This window comes from Crinia signifera, chromosome 1 (assembly GCF_055691185.1).
Source record: "Crinia signifera chromosome 1, ASM5569118v1, whole genome shotgun sequence".
Classification (NCBI taxonomy): domain Eukaryota; kingdom Metazoa; phylum Chordata; class Amphibia; order Anura; family Myobatrachidae; genus Crinia; species Crinia signifera.
Genome location: NC_139217.1, coordinates 50,029,722 through 50,044,596, shown reverse-complemented (window position 1 = coordinate 50,044,596; position 14,875 = coordinate 50,029,722). Strand labels below are relative to the sequence as shown.

Genomic DNA, 14,875 nt, shown 5'->3' with positions numbered 1-14,875 from the left:
GCTGTCCTGGAAAATTTCTGGGCATACCACTAATATGCAATAGGTGCACAACAGTGATGTGTCGTCCCCCCCCCCATCACCTCCGCTTCGGCAATCACTGACCCGTGCCGCTTCCCCAGCGGCCATTCACTTTACAGCAGTGATGAAGGCGGCAGACTTGGGGCGGCTCGGGAGCACTCAGGAGTTCAGGCATCCAAGTCCTCCCGAGCCGCCGCGAACATCCCCGAGCCTGCTGCCTGTGGTCACTGCTGTGACTGGTGGCTGGGGAGCTCAGCTTCCGGCATACAAACGCCAGAGCGAAGGTGAGGGGGGGGGGGGGGGGGCTCCTAGGAACTGTGATGGGTTTTGCTGGGGCAGGACAAACCTGCCCTGCATATTCTGCTTTTGGGCATAGTGTCCTTTCTGCAGCTCAGGAGCGTTCCCTTTGGTGAGGGGATAGCTTTGGCACTTCCCACTGTTCCAGTGACCCCCATCGGTATGATAGAAAAAAAAATATTTTTTTCCTACCTGGAAAATTCTTTCCTTTTTTGGTACTTCTTTACTTTCACGGCGCCAGCATGGCGCCGCGCGTCAGAGTCCCCTTGCGGGGCTCGCTTCGCTCGCCCACGCTGCGGGCTCGGTGGCTCGCTACGCTCGCCACGCTAATTAAAATCAACTCCGTGCCAACATGGATAGTGGAGGTATGAACTATCCATGTTGGCATGGCGTTAACTTCGTTTATTTTACTTAGTTTGTGGCAAGCGTGAAAGTAAAGAAGTACCCCTTTTTTTTTTCTGAATCCATGGTGGTCACTGGACGCCCACCCTTTCACACCTTTTCGCTGGTTTTTGAGGGTTGGACACTTTCTGTTTCCTTTTTCTCCTCCCACACCCACTGTTCCAGTGACCACGATGGATTCAGAAAAAAGGATTTTCCAGGTAGGACAAAAATCCATTTTTGGGTTGAGGGAACAGTATGTAGAGTAGATATCTTAAGTTATTAGTCTTAATATTTCTCTTACAGTCTGCATTGCCAGAGAAGCATGGAATTGCCACATCGCCAATGACTGCAAGTGTTTTTACTGGCAGTGTAATTAATGAAGATCAAAGCCAACTGTTGGCTGCCCCTTCCGTTACACAGGATGAACCAATTCAGAAACTGAGCACTAGACTTTCATTCCCAGGTGACATTAGCTATGAAAATGTAGAAAGACCTTCATCTGCTACACTTCCATTAAAATGTTTTGAGTCTCCAAAGCCGAAGTCATGTGTTCAAGAAAATAAGAGCACAAGGAAAGTGTTAGGGAAGCAGCACAATGTTGTTCAAAGTGATGCGATACGGTTGTGTGATATATGGTCCATGAGTGTGGAGCAGCAGTGTATGCTACTTGATGATAGCAATCAAACTAAAGCCATTTTACTTACAATGGTGTTTCAGAATGGTTCTTCCCAGCTGTCCCCATCCAAGGTCAGTATTCTTTATGTTTAATATAATTAGAAAAAATGTAAATGACCTCAGATAATTAAGGCCTTGCGTTATTAAAACTAGAGCAGATATACTGGTAGACCAGAAAGCAATAACTGAAATGTTAACATTTAAAAAGGTTGCTTATGTTTCCAGTTACGATCCAGCAAGATACTATGGAGAGATGGGCGCCATATGTAAGGCACTGCAAATAAAATCTAATAATAATAACTTGCTCCTTTTGAACAATTGGGGGGTATTCAATCCCGGACAATATTTCCGATCCTTGAAAATATTGGTCTCTGTTGCCAAGAATAGGTCGAATTTTTTTCAACCAAATCAATATAATTTTCGATCTGCCGACTATCGGAAACATACTGAAAGTCAGAAAAGACTTGGATCGGTGAATCCGCATCTTTTTGGTCAGAAATGGCCCCTAATTCGAAAAATTAGCTGCCGTTTCCAACAATGCAGGGTCCCGTGCAAATACTATATCGGACAGCACTGAATACCCCCATTGACCGAAATATATGATATTGTAATTTTCTTTTATGTGTGTAGCATTATTTGTACATGTGAGGTTACCGGTTCCTCAATCACTCAGACACCGAGCAGATCAAACCAAAATACGGTTTATTTTTTATCACAGCACACACAAGTAGATAAAGACAGAAACAAGAGGCAAAATGTAGCATAGAAACATCCTGGTAGCAGTTCAAGTCCTTTTTAGCATCACGGTTCCAAATCACAAAACTATCACTCTCCACACTGATAGCAGATGTTCCACACAATAGCGTAGTAGGATGCCCACCCTAGGCAAACGACGTGTTCCACAAGATCCCTTGGCAGAGTTTGACCCCTCGGCCAGGATTGCGACTAACATGAGGAGCTGGCATGTGTACAAGTCATTTTAAAACCTTCTAAATTTCCACGGTGCCTGAACTATCAGTGGACTTGCACTGGGTCCGGATTGGTGGATTCAAGAGTCAGGTATATCCCCCCCCTTCAAGCTGCAGCTGTCCATCTGCTGCTGCCCCCCCTGCTGGGTCCGGTTCCAGTGAGTCTGCTAGGGACCAGAGATATGCAAAGGAGTGTCAATACAAGGAGTCAGGTATATCCCCCCAGGTAATCTACAGCTGTCCATCTGCTGCTGCCCCCCTGCTGGGTCTGGTGCCAAAGAGTCTACTAGAGTCCAGAAAGGCACAAAGGAGAAACACCAGCTGATTACGTTGTGTGCTGATCACCCCCTGTGGACATAACCTTCCTGTAAATAGCAGGGGAATTGGATCACCCCCTGTGGACATTTCCAGTCTGATCATATTTGGGCAACAGCATCTGATCTACAGTCTAATACTATGGTTCTGGAAATACACACAGATATGGGGGGATAGAAACATCTACAGAGAATAAGAGGGTACAGACGGACTAAAAAGTACATTAATCACTACACCTTATAAAATATAATAATTACAGTCTTAAGGTGCCCACACACTAGAAAGATCTGTGATCTTAAGATTTATCTTAAGATTTCCCTTGAACTCCCCATCTGCCCAACACAAAAGATTTTGTTCAAAGGAGTACATTTTGACAAAAGATTTATCTTAAGATTTCAGAAAAATTATAATAATGGGCTGGGCTATGTAGAAGGTAATGGGCTTGGCTATGTAAACGGTATTGACAGCTCAGTGCACATTCTGCTCTGTCACAAGTGGACTTGGTGTATACTTGCTGAACTTTCCACTTAGCTACTGTGCTTAGTTAGAGACATGGTGGGGATCGAACCCACGACCTCAGCGCTGTGAGGCAGTAATGCTAACCATTACACTATCCATGCTATATCTATCTATATATATATATATATATATATATATATATATATATATCTTTTATATATTTGGCTACATCTGTCACTCAAAGTGGGTGTCTGTGTCTATAACGCTCTGTTCCTGGACTTTCCTCTTAATGTGTGATTGCCTTCATCTGTGCTGAACACCTTTCTGAGAAATTAACCTGTTTAAAACAGGTGATGGCAATCATACATTAAGGGGAAGTCTAGAAACAGAGCATTGTGTCCCTCCTGGAGAGGGTCATGTTGGGAGGTATGTGACAGAGAACCAGCCCAGTGAGCCCACAGACAGTGCCAGACACCCACTGCCTTCCCATGTTGCCCAGCACTGCTACTCCACAGCCACCAGGTGAGCGCCCCCCTCCCGCGATTTGCGGCAAAACCTCCCCCCCCCCGCGCGCCCCCCCTCCAGCGATTCGCGGCAAAACCACCCGCTCCCCGCGACCCCCCCTACCGCGATTCGCAGCAAAAACACCCCCGCGACCCCCCCTCCCGCGATTCGCTGTAAAAAGAACCCCCCCACGACCCCTCCCGCAATTCGCGGCATAACCACCACCCCGCGACCCCCCCCCTCCCGCGAATCGCGGCAAACCCTCCCCCGTGACCCCCCCCCGATTCGCGGAAAAAACACCCCCCCCCCCGCGACCTCCCTCCCGCGATTCGCGGCAAAAAGAACCCCCCCGTGACCCCCCCTTGCACGATTGGCGGCACCCCCCCTGCGACCCCCCTCCCACGATTCGCGGCACCCCCTCCCCCCCCGCAATTCACAGCAGCCCCAGGATTAAATGGCACATGCAAAACACTGACATGGCTATGGTCGACAATGAAAAAGGTTGACATGAGTTTTTGAAGATTTATTGGTACTTGTGTATTATAACGGCGCCCGATTTAATCCAAATCGCATCCGATTTGCGTCCGATTTTCGGCCGATTTTTTGCCGATTTTCGGCCATTTCCTGATGATTTACATGTTATTCCATCCTTGCACACCCCCAAGTACTATGCGATGGTATGCGATGTGATTTTTGGGAAGCGTGGCGAGCGCAGCGAGCCCCGCGAGGGGACGCGGAATACATGTATTCCGCGTCCCCTCGCCGCGCTTCGGGCTCGGTGGCTCACTGCGCTCGCCACACTATCTAAAATCAACTCCACGCCGACGTGGATAGTGGGGGTATGAAAAGGTCGGAGGACGCGTACCGCCGCCCCTCGCGGGCTCGCTACGCTCGCCACGCTTCGGGTTGCCGTTGATAGTGGGGGTGGCGTTAACAATGGCGGTGCATTTAACATTGTAAGCACCCATCAGGGTGATTGTACAATTACAAATCGAATCACTTCACATGCATCGCATGCCACTATATTGCATGCGATGCACTACGATGGAAATCGGGGGTGTGCAAGGTGTGCAATAATGGAACAGCATGCAAATTGGCCGGAAAAAGTGAAAAATCGGTCGAAAATCGGCCCAAAATCGGCCGCAAAATCGCATCCGATTTTTCCATGTGATTTGCTGCCGATTTTCGGACGATTTCGTGGGCGCCGTTATAATACACAAGTACCGATTTATTTTAAATTTTTTCATATTCATTGTCATGTGTCGACATGGACACCAATGAAGGGGCACACTTATGTCAACATTTACATGTGTTGACCTTTCTGTGTTGATTTTTTCTTGTGGCGATTCGCGTCACACCCCCCGCAAACCCCCCTCCCGCGATTCGCGGCACCCCCCGTGACCCCCCACCTCCCGAAATTCGCGGCAACCCCCCACCGGAACCCCTGTGAACCCCGCCCTCCCGCGATTTGCGTCACCCCCCCCCCCCCCCCCACAACCCCCACTCCCGCGATTCACGGCACACACACCCCCCCCGCGATTCTCGGCACCCCACCCCGTGACCCCCCCTCCCGTGATTCACGGCACACCCCCCGCGACCCCCCCTACCATGATTCGCCGCAACCCCCGCCCCCGTAACCCCCCTCCCGCGATTTGCGGCAACCCACCCCGCGACCCCCCTCCCGCGATTCGCAGCATCCACCCCCCCACAACCCCCCCTCCTGCAATTCGCGGCACCCCCCGCGACCCCTTCTCCTGCAATTCGCGGCACCCTCCGCGACCCCCCCTCCCGCGATTCGCGGACACCTAAGTTGCAATACAGGGCATCTTTCATACAATTCTAACCATATTTCTCATATACAAACGTTCACAAATTAAGGGGGCGCAGCCCCTTACGACGGTGTGAAGAGCGCCCGTAGGGCGCGATGAATCACCTAGTATATATATATATATATATATATATATATCCCCTAATAATTTTATGACACATGGAAGGAAGGACAGTATCTCTGTGCTACCAGTACAGTACTGGGAACTACAGTGTCCCAGTGCTCCTTCCCAGTCTGCACATCTATACTGTAATATAAGACATTTAACCCTAGATGTTAACCCTGTAAGTGCTGTCAGATAAAAGTTACACAGGTAACTATGCATAACCCCCTCCCAAATCAGCAGTACCTCTAAGACCCTACTCCTAGTACTGCCATCATGCACTCTGATGAGTGTGAGAATGGGGCAGTGCCATCCCGGCTCAGGCTGCATGTATACGGCATTAGCCCTGCTCGGAGTGTGGTTACCCTACTCACAAAGTGCACTCATCCCCGCCAGAAGCAGCAGCAGCTCACCCACCCCTCCTTTGGGAAATAAAGACACCCAGAAGTGACTGGCATTGTATCCCTGGCATACTTACTGAAGCCCGCTTCTCCTTACTCGCTTCTGAAGCTTCTCCTGTCGCTTCTCCTGCTGTGTCCCCGCCGGCTCTGGCACATGTCCGGCTGTCAGCTGCCGGGGGAACACAGCTTCCGGCTTTACATGCCGCGTCAAAGCCACGCCCCCAACACATGACCAGAAATTGGTCCGAATATTTGCATATCTTCCCTGCAGCAGGGAAGATGAACCGACGCCGCAGAAGACACACGGGGACGCGCATCGGATGGTAAGTATTAAAAATACTTAACGATGTTCACACAAAAATCGAACGATTAATCGTCCAAACGATCAAAAACAATAAAATCGGACGATTATTCGTTCTAGTGTGTGGGCACCTTTACAGTGAGTCTGATAACTTCACATTCCTTCCCCTACTATTTTAGTCCCTGTACCGAGTTGTTCAGGAACCGAAAACAACCTGTAGTGGGATTCAGAGCAGAGAATCTGAGGTTTGGATGTACCACCGGAGTCCCACAGAGTGACATCATACCAAACCCATCTTGTAAATGGCGGCTGGTTTGCAGAACCAGCAAGGGCAATATCACAATCGAAGTTATACATTTGAACTAACAAGGGATTTAGCAATTCCTCTTCTTCAGATGCTGGGTGCCGTGATCCCCCCCCCTCCCCCCCCCCCCTCTGCAACATTGTAAACTTTTACACCGGTCACACCTATAGGGTGTACTAATACTTTTGCCTCTGGCACAATGGGGCAGGGAGCACTTTCCACCTCCCCCTCTTGCACAAGGAACATCTGCCAAATGGCAGGCCAATATTGGGGCTCTGGCCCTGGCACTTCCGCCACTCTGTCACATCCTTCCTCCCTCAAACCCAAACTAGGGGCATGGCAAATTTCAGTACCGCATTTGGTCTCAATGCCCAGGGCTGAGGAGGGACCCTCCATCAGGAACAATTCAGTGGGTGGTTGCAGGACAGGCCGTGTCAGCACTGTCCCCTCAAAAGCCAGTCGCTCACCTGCAGCTACTTCTGCGCACACCTCCTCCTCCTGGATAACCACCTTCCCCAGCTGAATATGCTAGGCAGCCTGAAACAAGACGTCATCTATGACTGGTATTCTTGTAGCCTGGATGTTGGCGAATACTCCTCTAACCACGGTGATCTCCTCTTGGACGCAGTCCTCATAGATCCCCTGGCAGCAGGTTAATAATTCTCCATCTTCCACCTCAGCAAAATGGAAGCTGTAGTGCAGCTCCTCCTGGGGTGCCTGGCTAACGGGCCCCACTTCCTTCACTTTGGGGATAACCTCCCCCTGTATAGAACACTAAGCAGCTTCTTCCCTAGGCTGTGGGAGAAGCTGTTGCAGATGGTGCCTTTCATCAGCCACCCTGCGACACTGGTCTCGCAATGTTGGGGTGTCCAGGAGCCCGTGATCAATCGCATCTTCCTCTGCCACAATAAAGCACTCCTCCAGACACTCCAATTGTTCCCACACACTCAACTGTGCACCGAAATTGAGGATCCACGCCCGATAATCGGTAAATGCTTTTGTAGGATCCCCCTGATCTTGAAGGATCTGCTGTACGATTTCCCTGCGCGTGCAGGATTGGACGGGTATACCTCGCAGCTGACATTCTGAGATCAACTCCTCCATATTCATTTCTTCAAGGGCAGTTACAGGCCCCCCTGACAACGACCCTTCTCTTGTGGTAACAAATAATTCTGTGGCAGACCCCTCGGTTGTCTGCCCAGATTGTAGTAGCCCCATTCTGGACCTTTTCTCTGGCTCTATCTGGGGCATCAATTTATTCTGGACTTGTCCTTCAGCCTCAGAATATTGTCCTCTTTGTCGCATTTGGGTCACTGTAGCAATCACTTCCTCTGTAAATTCTACAAACTCTGGCTCCCTCAGCAGATTCCATGAGGTGGCCTCACCTTTACAGTGCAGGAATGCATTCCCTAGGTAACACAACTTGTCCTGTATGCTGGATACTCTCCACCCGCTGATCATCTGCTGAGCTTCTTCCCAGTACTCCCAGATATACTGCATTTTTCTGACAATAAATAACAGATCCGGTTTCCCAGCCTGCCGATACACTGAAGAACCTCCATCCCTGAGCTTCTCTGCTCCAGGGGTCTTGAGGCATCGATTTTCTTTCCTTGGAAACATTTTCCCTTTCACAGGACTGACACCTGCTCACTTGCTGAACTTCACCTTACTGCATTTTCCGTTTCCTTACATATGGTCTGATCCTCTGTTCTCTTTGCTTTCTGTGCTCGATGGTTGGTGTCTGAATGATCCCACTGTCGCTGCTGCCAAATGTGAGGTTACCGGTTCCTCAATCACTCAGACACCGAGCAGATCAAACCAAAATACGGTTTATTTTTTATCACAGCACACACAAGTAGATAAAGACAGGAACAAGAGGCAAAATGTAGCATAGAAACATCCAGGTAGCAGTTCAAGTACTTTTTAGCATCACGGTTCCAAATCACAAAACTATCACTCTCCACACAGTCGTGATAGCAGATGTTCCACACAATAGCGTAGTAGGATGCCCACCCCAGGCAAACGACGTGTTCCACAAGATCCCTTGGCAGAGTTTGACCCCTCGGCCAGGATTGTGACTAACATGAGGAGCTGGCATGTGTACAAGTCATTTTAAAACCTTCTAAATTCCCACGGTGCCTGAACTATCAGTGGACTTGCACTGGGTCCGGATTTGTGGATTCAAGAGTCAGGTATATCCCCCCCTTCAAGCTGCAGCTGTCAATCTGCTGCTGCGCCCCCTGCTGGGTCTGGTTCCAGTGAGTCTGCTAGGGACCAGAGATATGCAAAGGAGTGTCAATACAAGGAGTCAGGTATATCCCCCCAGGTAATCTACAGCTGTCCATCTGCTGCTGCCCCCCTGCTGGGTCCGGTTCCAAAGAGTCTCCTAGAGTCCAGAAAGGCACAAAGGCCCCTGTGAACATAACCTTCCTGTAAATAGCAGGGGAATTGGATCACCCCCTGTGGACATTTCCTGTCTGATCATATTTGGGCAACAGCATCTGATCTACAGTCTAATACTATGGTTATGGAAGTAAACACAGATATGGGTGGATAGAAACATCTACAGAGAATAAGAGGGTACAGACGGGCTAAAAAGTACATTAATCACTACACCTAATAAAATATAATAATTACAGTCTTACAGTGAGTCTGATAACTTCACAGTACACATTAAGGGCCTTATTCTGGTTGAATCGGACGGATGCGTATTTCAGATGGGCACCGAGTGTTCTTAACCCTGCCTATCGTATGGATCGCTCACACCGTCCGAATGCGGTAAGACGCCAAGCACATGGACCGTGGGAATACATAAGAAATCCCGGCGGTTGGAATCTCGGCGTTCAAAATCCCGACCGCCTAAATACCAACAAGGGGGGGCGTGGTTCGCCACCCCTTGCCGGCTTGTTGCGCTCGACACGCAGCGGGCCCGGTGCTTTGCTACGCTCGGCGTGCTAATTTATTCTCCCTCTATGGATGTCGTGGACACCCACGGAGGTAGAAAGTGTCAGGATTTCGGCGGTCTGTATTTTGAACGCCGGGATTCCGACCGCCGGGATTTCCATATGCCCGCCCACCGTTTTTGTGAAATGCGGCGCGTACGCATATGGTAGTGAGCCCAAACAGCCCTTCACGTCCCTCTCTACCCCCTGCTCGGATGGTTCCGTACGATCGTTTTCTGCACGGAATTCACTATGGGTTCGGACATGTGAGGCATTCGCACATGCGCAGAAACACCCTTGCACATGCCCAAACACAAAACGTCAGCCGGTCGTCCGCAGACACGCAGCCGCCCAACTCAATCAGAATAAGGGCCTACATTTTTTGAAGCCTAGTGAACATAGAAACCTTTGCATGCATGACTTTATCAAGAGTTTATATGAGATTAAGGGGGAAATTTACTAAGATGGGAATTCGATTTCACATGGGATGTTGCTATGGGCTACCAATCAGACTCTACTTATTTATTTAGAACCTTCTAGAAGATAATAGTATCTGATTGGTTGCTCATAGCAATATCACATGTGAAGTAGAATTCCCATCTTACTAAATTTCCCCCTAAGAGTTTCATTAATACTTCATATGATATACATATACAGTATTTCCAGGTACGGTTCATGCTTCCCAATGCCTGAAAATTTGAATAATGTAAAAATATGTACATAAATACAAGTATATAGCAATAGCTGGTGAAATATGTAGCTAAACATGTAGAAAATATTAGCCAGAGGGCCAGATGTATCAAGCTTCAAAAAGTGATAAAATTGAGGGATAAACAGCCAGCCAATCAGCTCCCAACTGCCATGTTACAGGGTGGATTTGAAAAATGACAGATAGGTGCTGAATGGCTGGTTGTTTTATCACTCTTCACTTTATCACATTTTGGAGCTTGCTACATCTGGCATGATTATGCATAAAGTATATGCATAAAGCTATAATCTTTACATAAATAGACCAACTGTAATCATGATATCATATATCACCTGTCATTGATAAATGAAAGATTATATAATGAATCCGTGCATTTATATCATCTGCTCAGTTGCTGAAATCAACTATTAACTTGATTTTTTAATAATTCAAAATATTTCCTGGCAGGATTTAAATTCGTCATTAAGTGGAATTCTTATATTAATTAAAAGGCAGGGTGAACTTCAATCTGTTAATCCAAGTAAGCCTGACAATTATCATGAAGTAGATATGTATATTTTCATGGATATAACAGATATTGCTCTGCTGAGAAAAGACCAAGCACAATATAACTTTTTAAGGTAAACCTACATTTTATGTTTTCATAACTGAAGCCAAATGAGACTATCGTTTTTTGTTAATTATTGCCCCACTCCTAGAGTCCAGATCACTATACCAAAGTATGACTAATAGGCTAATAGTGATCACTCATCCCAGCATCGCTAGACCTGTAGGGAGAAATGGGACCATGATAAAAAGACACTAGTTGGATGCCCGGGTATATGTTACCAAATGCTGGCTGCTGAGAGACTGGACTCTATGTCATATCTAGCAACGGTATTCCTTACCTTTCTCAATGACACCATAGCAGCCTAATCCTTTTCTTCTTAATTTCTCTACTACTCACTTTTATTTGTTCTCAGTCCTGCCCCAAAGCTGATGTTTTTCTAACAACACACTTTTTATTTGCCTGAATGCTGCAGTCTATGTCACTTCAAATATTGGGTGTGGTGCTGCTCCTGGTGATAGAATCGCCAGCCGCCAGAAAGGGGCAGAGCTGTGAGAGAGCCCTCCGCCGCTCCCCCGCTGCTGCCCGCACCCACCACTAACCCTGCCCATCTCCCTGAAGCGGAGACGGGCAGGGTTTCCGTCATCCGCCGCCGAGTGAAGGGGACACACGTGCGTGTGAGACGCTCTCCGCCAGCGTTCTCCAGCTCAGGGAATCTGGCGATTTCCTCGGCTGGTTGAGAGGCGCTACTGTAGATTGACAATGTCTAGGTCAGTGATGGCTAACCTTGACACTCCAGCTGTGGTTGAACTACACATCCCAGCATGCCCTGCTGAATATCCCTGCAATTTAACTGTGGCCCCTTACCCTGATTTGTACAAAAGAGAATACAATAAGTAGTAGAAAAAGGTCATACGGTCAAGATGTACCAGGTAACATAATAATTGTGGGATAGCGAAGTGTATCAAACGATTAGATGATGATGAACCAGCTTAGCAAGTTGTAGTAGATTAAAACATAACGTAGCTGAGTGTTGGCTTGAAACATGGAACAAAACAGTAGATCAGAAAACAAACATCACGACTGGTGGACAAAGGGAAGTAGACTCAGGAAGTAAGGGGACGGTACAAAACATGACTAAATATAATTATCATCTAATCCTAAAATACAGGTGAGAGGAGTGGTATTGTAGGGAAAGTATGCCATTTTGCAGATGACACAATGGGATGCAACATGGTAGACATACCAGGAGGGGTGTAACAAATGGTAAATGATCTAGGTAGATTAGAGGAATTGTCAAGAGCATGGATATTACAGTTTAATGCAACAAATGTAAAATCCTGCTCTTTAGTCTCAAAAATCCAAAGACTAAATATAGTATTAATTGCTCTATATTGGAAACTACTGAGGAGGGTGATCTAGGTGTCACTATTTCAGGTGAGATAAAGGCAGGTAGGGAATGTAACAAAGCAATGAAGAAGGCAAGACAGATGCTTGGTTGCATAGGCAGAGGAATTAGCAGTAGAAAGAAAGAAGTAATAATTCCACTGTATAGGTCACTGGTACTTCTTCATCTGGAGTACTGCAGGGCTGCCGACAGGGGGGTGCTATGGGTACAACTGTCCCAGACCTGGCTGCTCTGACAGAGGGTAGGGCCTGGGCAGCAGCCCGCCAGCACCCCCATTGACTGCAGCCGCCCCCCCCCCCAACACAGCGGCAGCCCGCAGGTCCTCCGCAGCCCACCGCACATAGACAGTCCCCAGGCATGGCCGGATCCTCCACACTGTACACCGCGCATGGTGTGACGTCATTGCACGGCTTACAGTGCAGGCGCCCAGCATGCCGGAGAAGGATGAGCCTGAGAAGCCGCTGCCATGCCGCAGGTATCATTTTAATACACGCGGGCGGGGGAGAAGAGGGGGTGTGTCTCGGGATTTTGTCAGTCCCGGGCCCCACAATTTCTGATGGCAGCCCTGGAGTACAGTGTCCAGTTCTGAGGACAGGCACTAAAACTGGAGTGAGGGAAGTTCAGGGGAAATCTGAGGAAAAAATACCTCACAGAAAGGCCAAGACAGTAGAGCAATTTAAACATGCCTGGGTAAGGACATCCTTACAAAAAAAATAAGGATCAAATAGGGTTTAAGGGTAACATTAGGTTTAAAAAAAACAGTGGTAGACTAGATGGGCCGAATGGTTCTTATCTGCAGTCAAATTCTATGTTTTGGTTCTTATCTGCAGTCAATTTCTATGTTTCTATTTACCCTTTGATATGTTTGACACAAAATGTGTATAAATTAATTTTATTTAACAGAAATGTACTTCATCTAATATTGCAAAGACAGACTACAGTGATTTGCTTCAATGCTAAAGATCTTCTTCGAACAATTGTTCGCATTTATGGGAAGATCTTGAACTGGAAAAAAGGTATGATTAGATTGGATGAGTTATGGTTTGCTTTAATCCACAATATGAATTTATAGTACCTCTGTCACATGTGGAGCTGTTTAACATAGAGTGAATGTACAGTATTTAATATGCATTGAGCAATCATGTGACCTTAGACAATATTAAAAGGTACTACTGAAAGGATACTTACTAGATGGTTGGAACCATAAATTACTGCCATACAACTTTCTATATTGTGTCGCTAACAAAAAAAAGGTAAGAGAAATATTATTACCAGAAGACATGCACTAAAACTGGAGAGAGGGAGGTTCTGGGGAAACTTGAAGAAATATTGCTTTTCAGAAAGAGTAGTGGACAAGTGGAAAAGCCTCCCATCAGAGGTGGTAGAAGCTGAAACAGTAGAGCAATCATGGAATAATAGTAAGGATATACTTACAAATAAATAATGTTTAAATACACTGACACTGGTGAACAAGCCTGTCTATTACACGGCGAAACGCGCGTCCAGCAAGGTGGAGGGACGGCCCTTGAGAGGACCCTGGTGCTATTGATGCACATATGACATCACACAAGAAGGATAAGTAACGATTTGGTTGGGACATTGTGTCCACAAAAATGTATTGTAGCTTACCCTGCATATCTGATATAGGGTTCAGGCTAAACCAAGATCACTTATACCTAATTAATAATGTATTAGTGTGAGTATCATGTGTTTGCATTTTTGAACGTGTAGACCACACAGTAAGGATAAGTAATAATTTGGTTGGGACATTGTGTCAAAACGATGGTGTTGTAGCTTACCCTACATATTTGATATAGGGATTCAGGCTAAACCTAAAACTACTTATACCTTCCTAACAATGTATCAGTGTGAATACCATATATTTGCATATCTGAGCGTATATTGTGAGGATCAGTAGGAATCTCAATAGAGACATATGTTGTCTAAAATCTGAGCATAGTTTACGGGAGTAGATAGAAGTGTTATACTGTCTTTTTTCAGCCAGTGTCAAATGTTATATCCCCAGTATTTGTGCCAAAATAGCGATACCCTGAGGGGCATAATGGACATTATTATGTGGTGTTGAACATAGGCATAATTTGGGACACATACACATGTGTATATATACTCACTTTTTTGACCAATAACACTGAATTGTGAAGTACTACACTGTCCCTTTTCTCAGTCAGTGTCAAATGTTATATCCCTATTATTTTGTGCCAAAATAGTGATACCCTGAGGGGCATAATAACCGTTATTGTGGGGTGCTGATTATAGACATAATCTAGGAAACATACATAAGTGTATATATATCCACTCTTTGACCAATTACACTGAACTGTGAAGTACTACACTTTCAAGTCCTACCATCTCTATTCTACTACTCTCGCTAAGGGACTCTCATTGCGGCCAGCCAGAGAGTGACCCCCTGCGCTGTTATTTCAACAGGGGTGATCCGGGAGCTAAGCCCCAAAAGCAGATCCCAGTTTACTTTCTTCTGCTGCCCCCATTAAGTGGCCCCTTAATCTGCACACGGTTTAGCCCGTTCACTGCCTCATAGGCACACGGGCAAACAGAGAGCAGTTAGGACCATAGGGGTGCATACTAATTCTCCTACTCATTCAAGCTCAGATAAAAAGACGCACAATCTTAAATGCAATTGAACACATGGGTAATTATCCAAACTAGGGCCCTCTATAAGTGGCTGACACC

The 14,875-nt window shown here is 46.8% G+C and overlaps 1 protein-coding gene across 1 annotated transcript in view; it reads left to right on the top strand.

Moving 5' to 3' along the window:
* Positions 1-14,875, top strand: part of POLN (DNA polymerase nu) — a 129,145-nt gene that overhangs the window by 3,715 nt on the left and 110,555 nt on the right. The window contains 3 exon segments of the mRNA XM_083151402.1: positions 1,003-1,446; positions 10,656-10,828; positions 13,067-13,179. Coding sequence (XP_083007528.1) covers positions 1,003-1,446; positions 10,656-10,828; positions 13,067-13,179 — 730 coding nt within the window.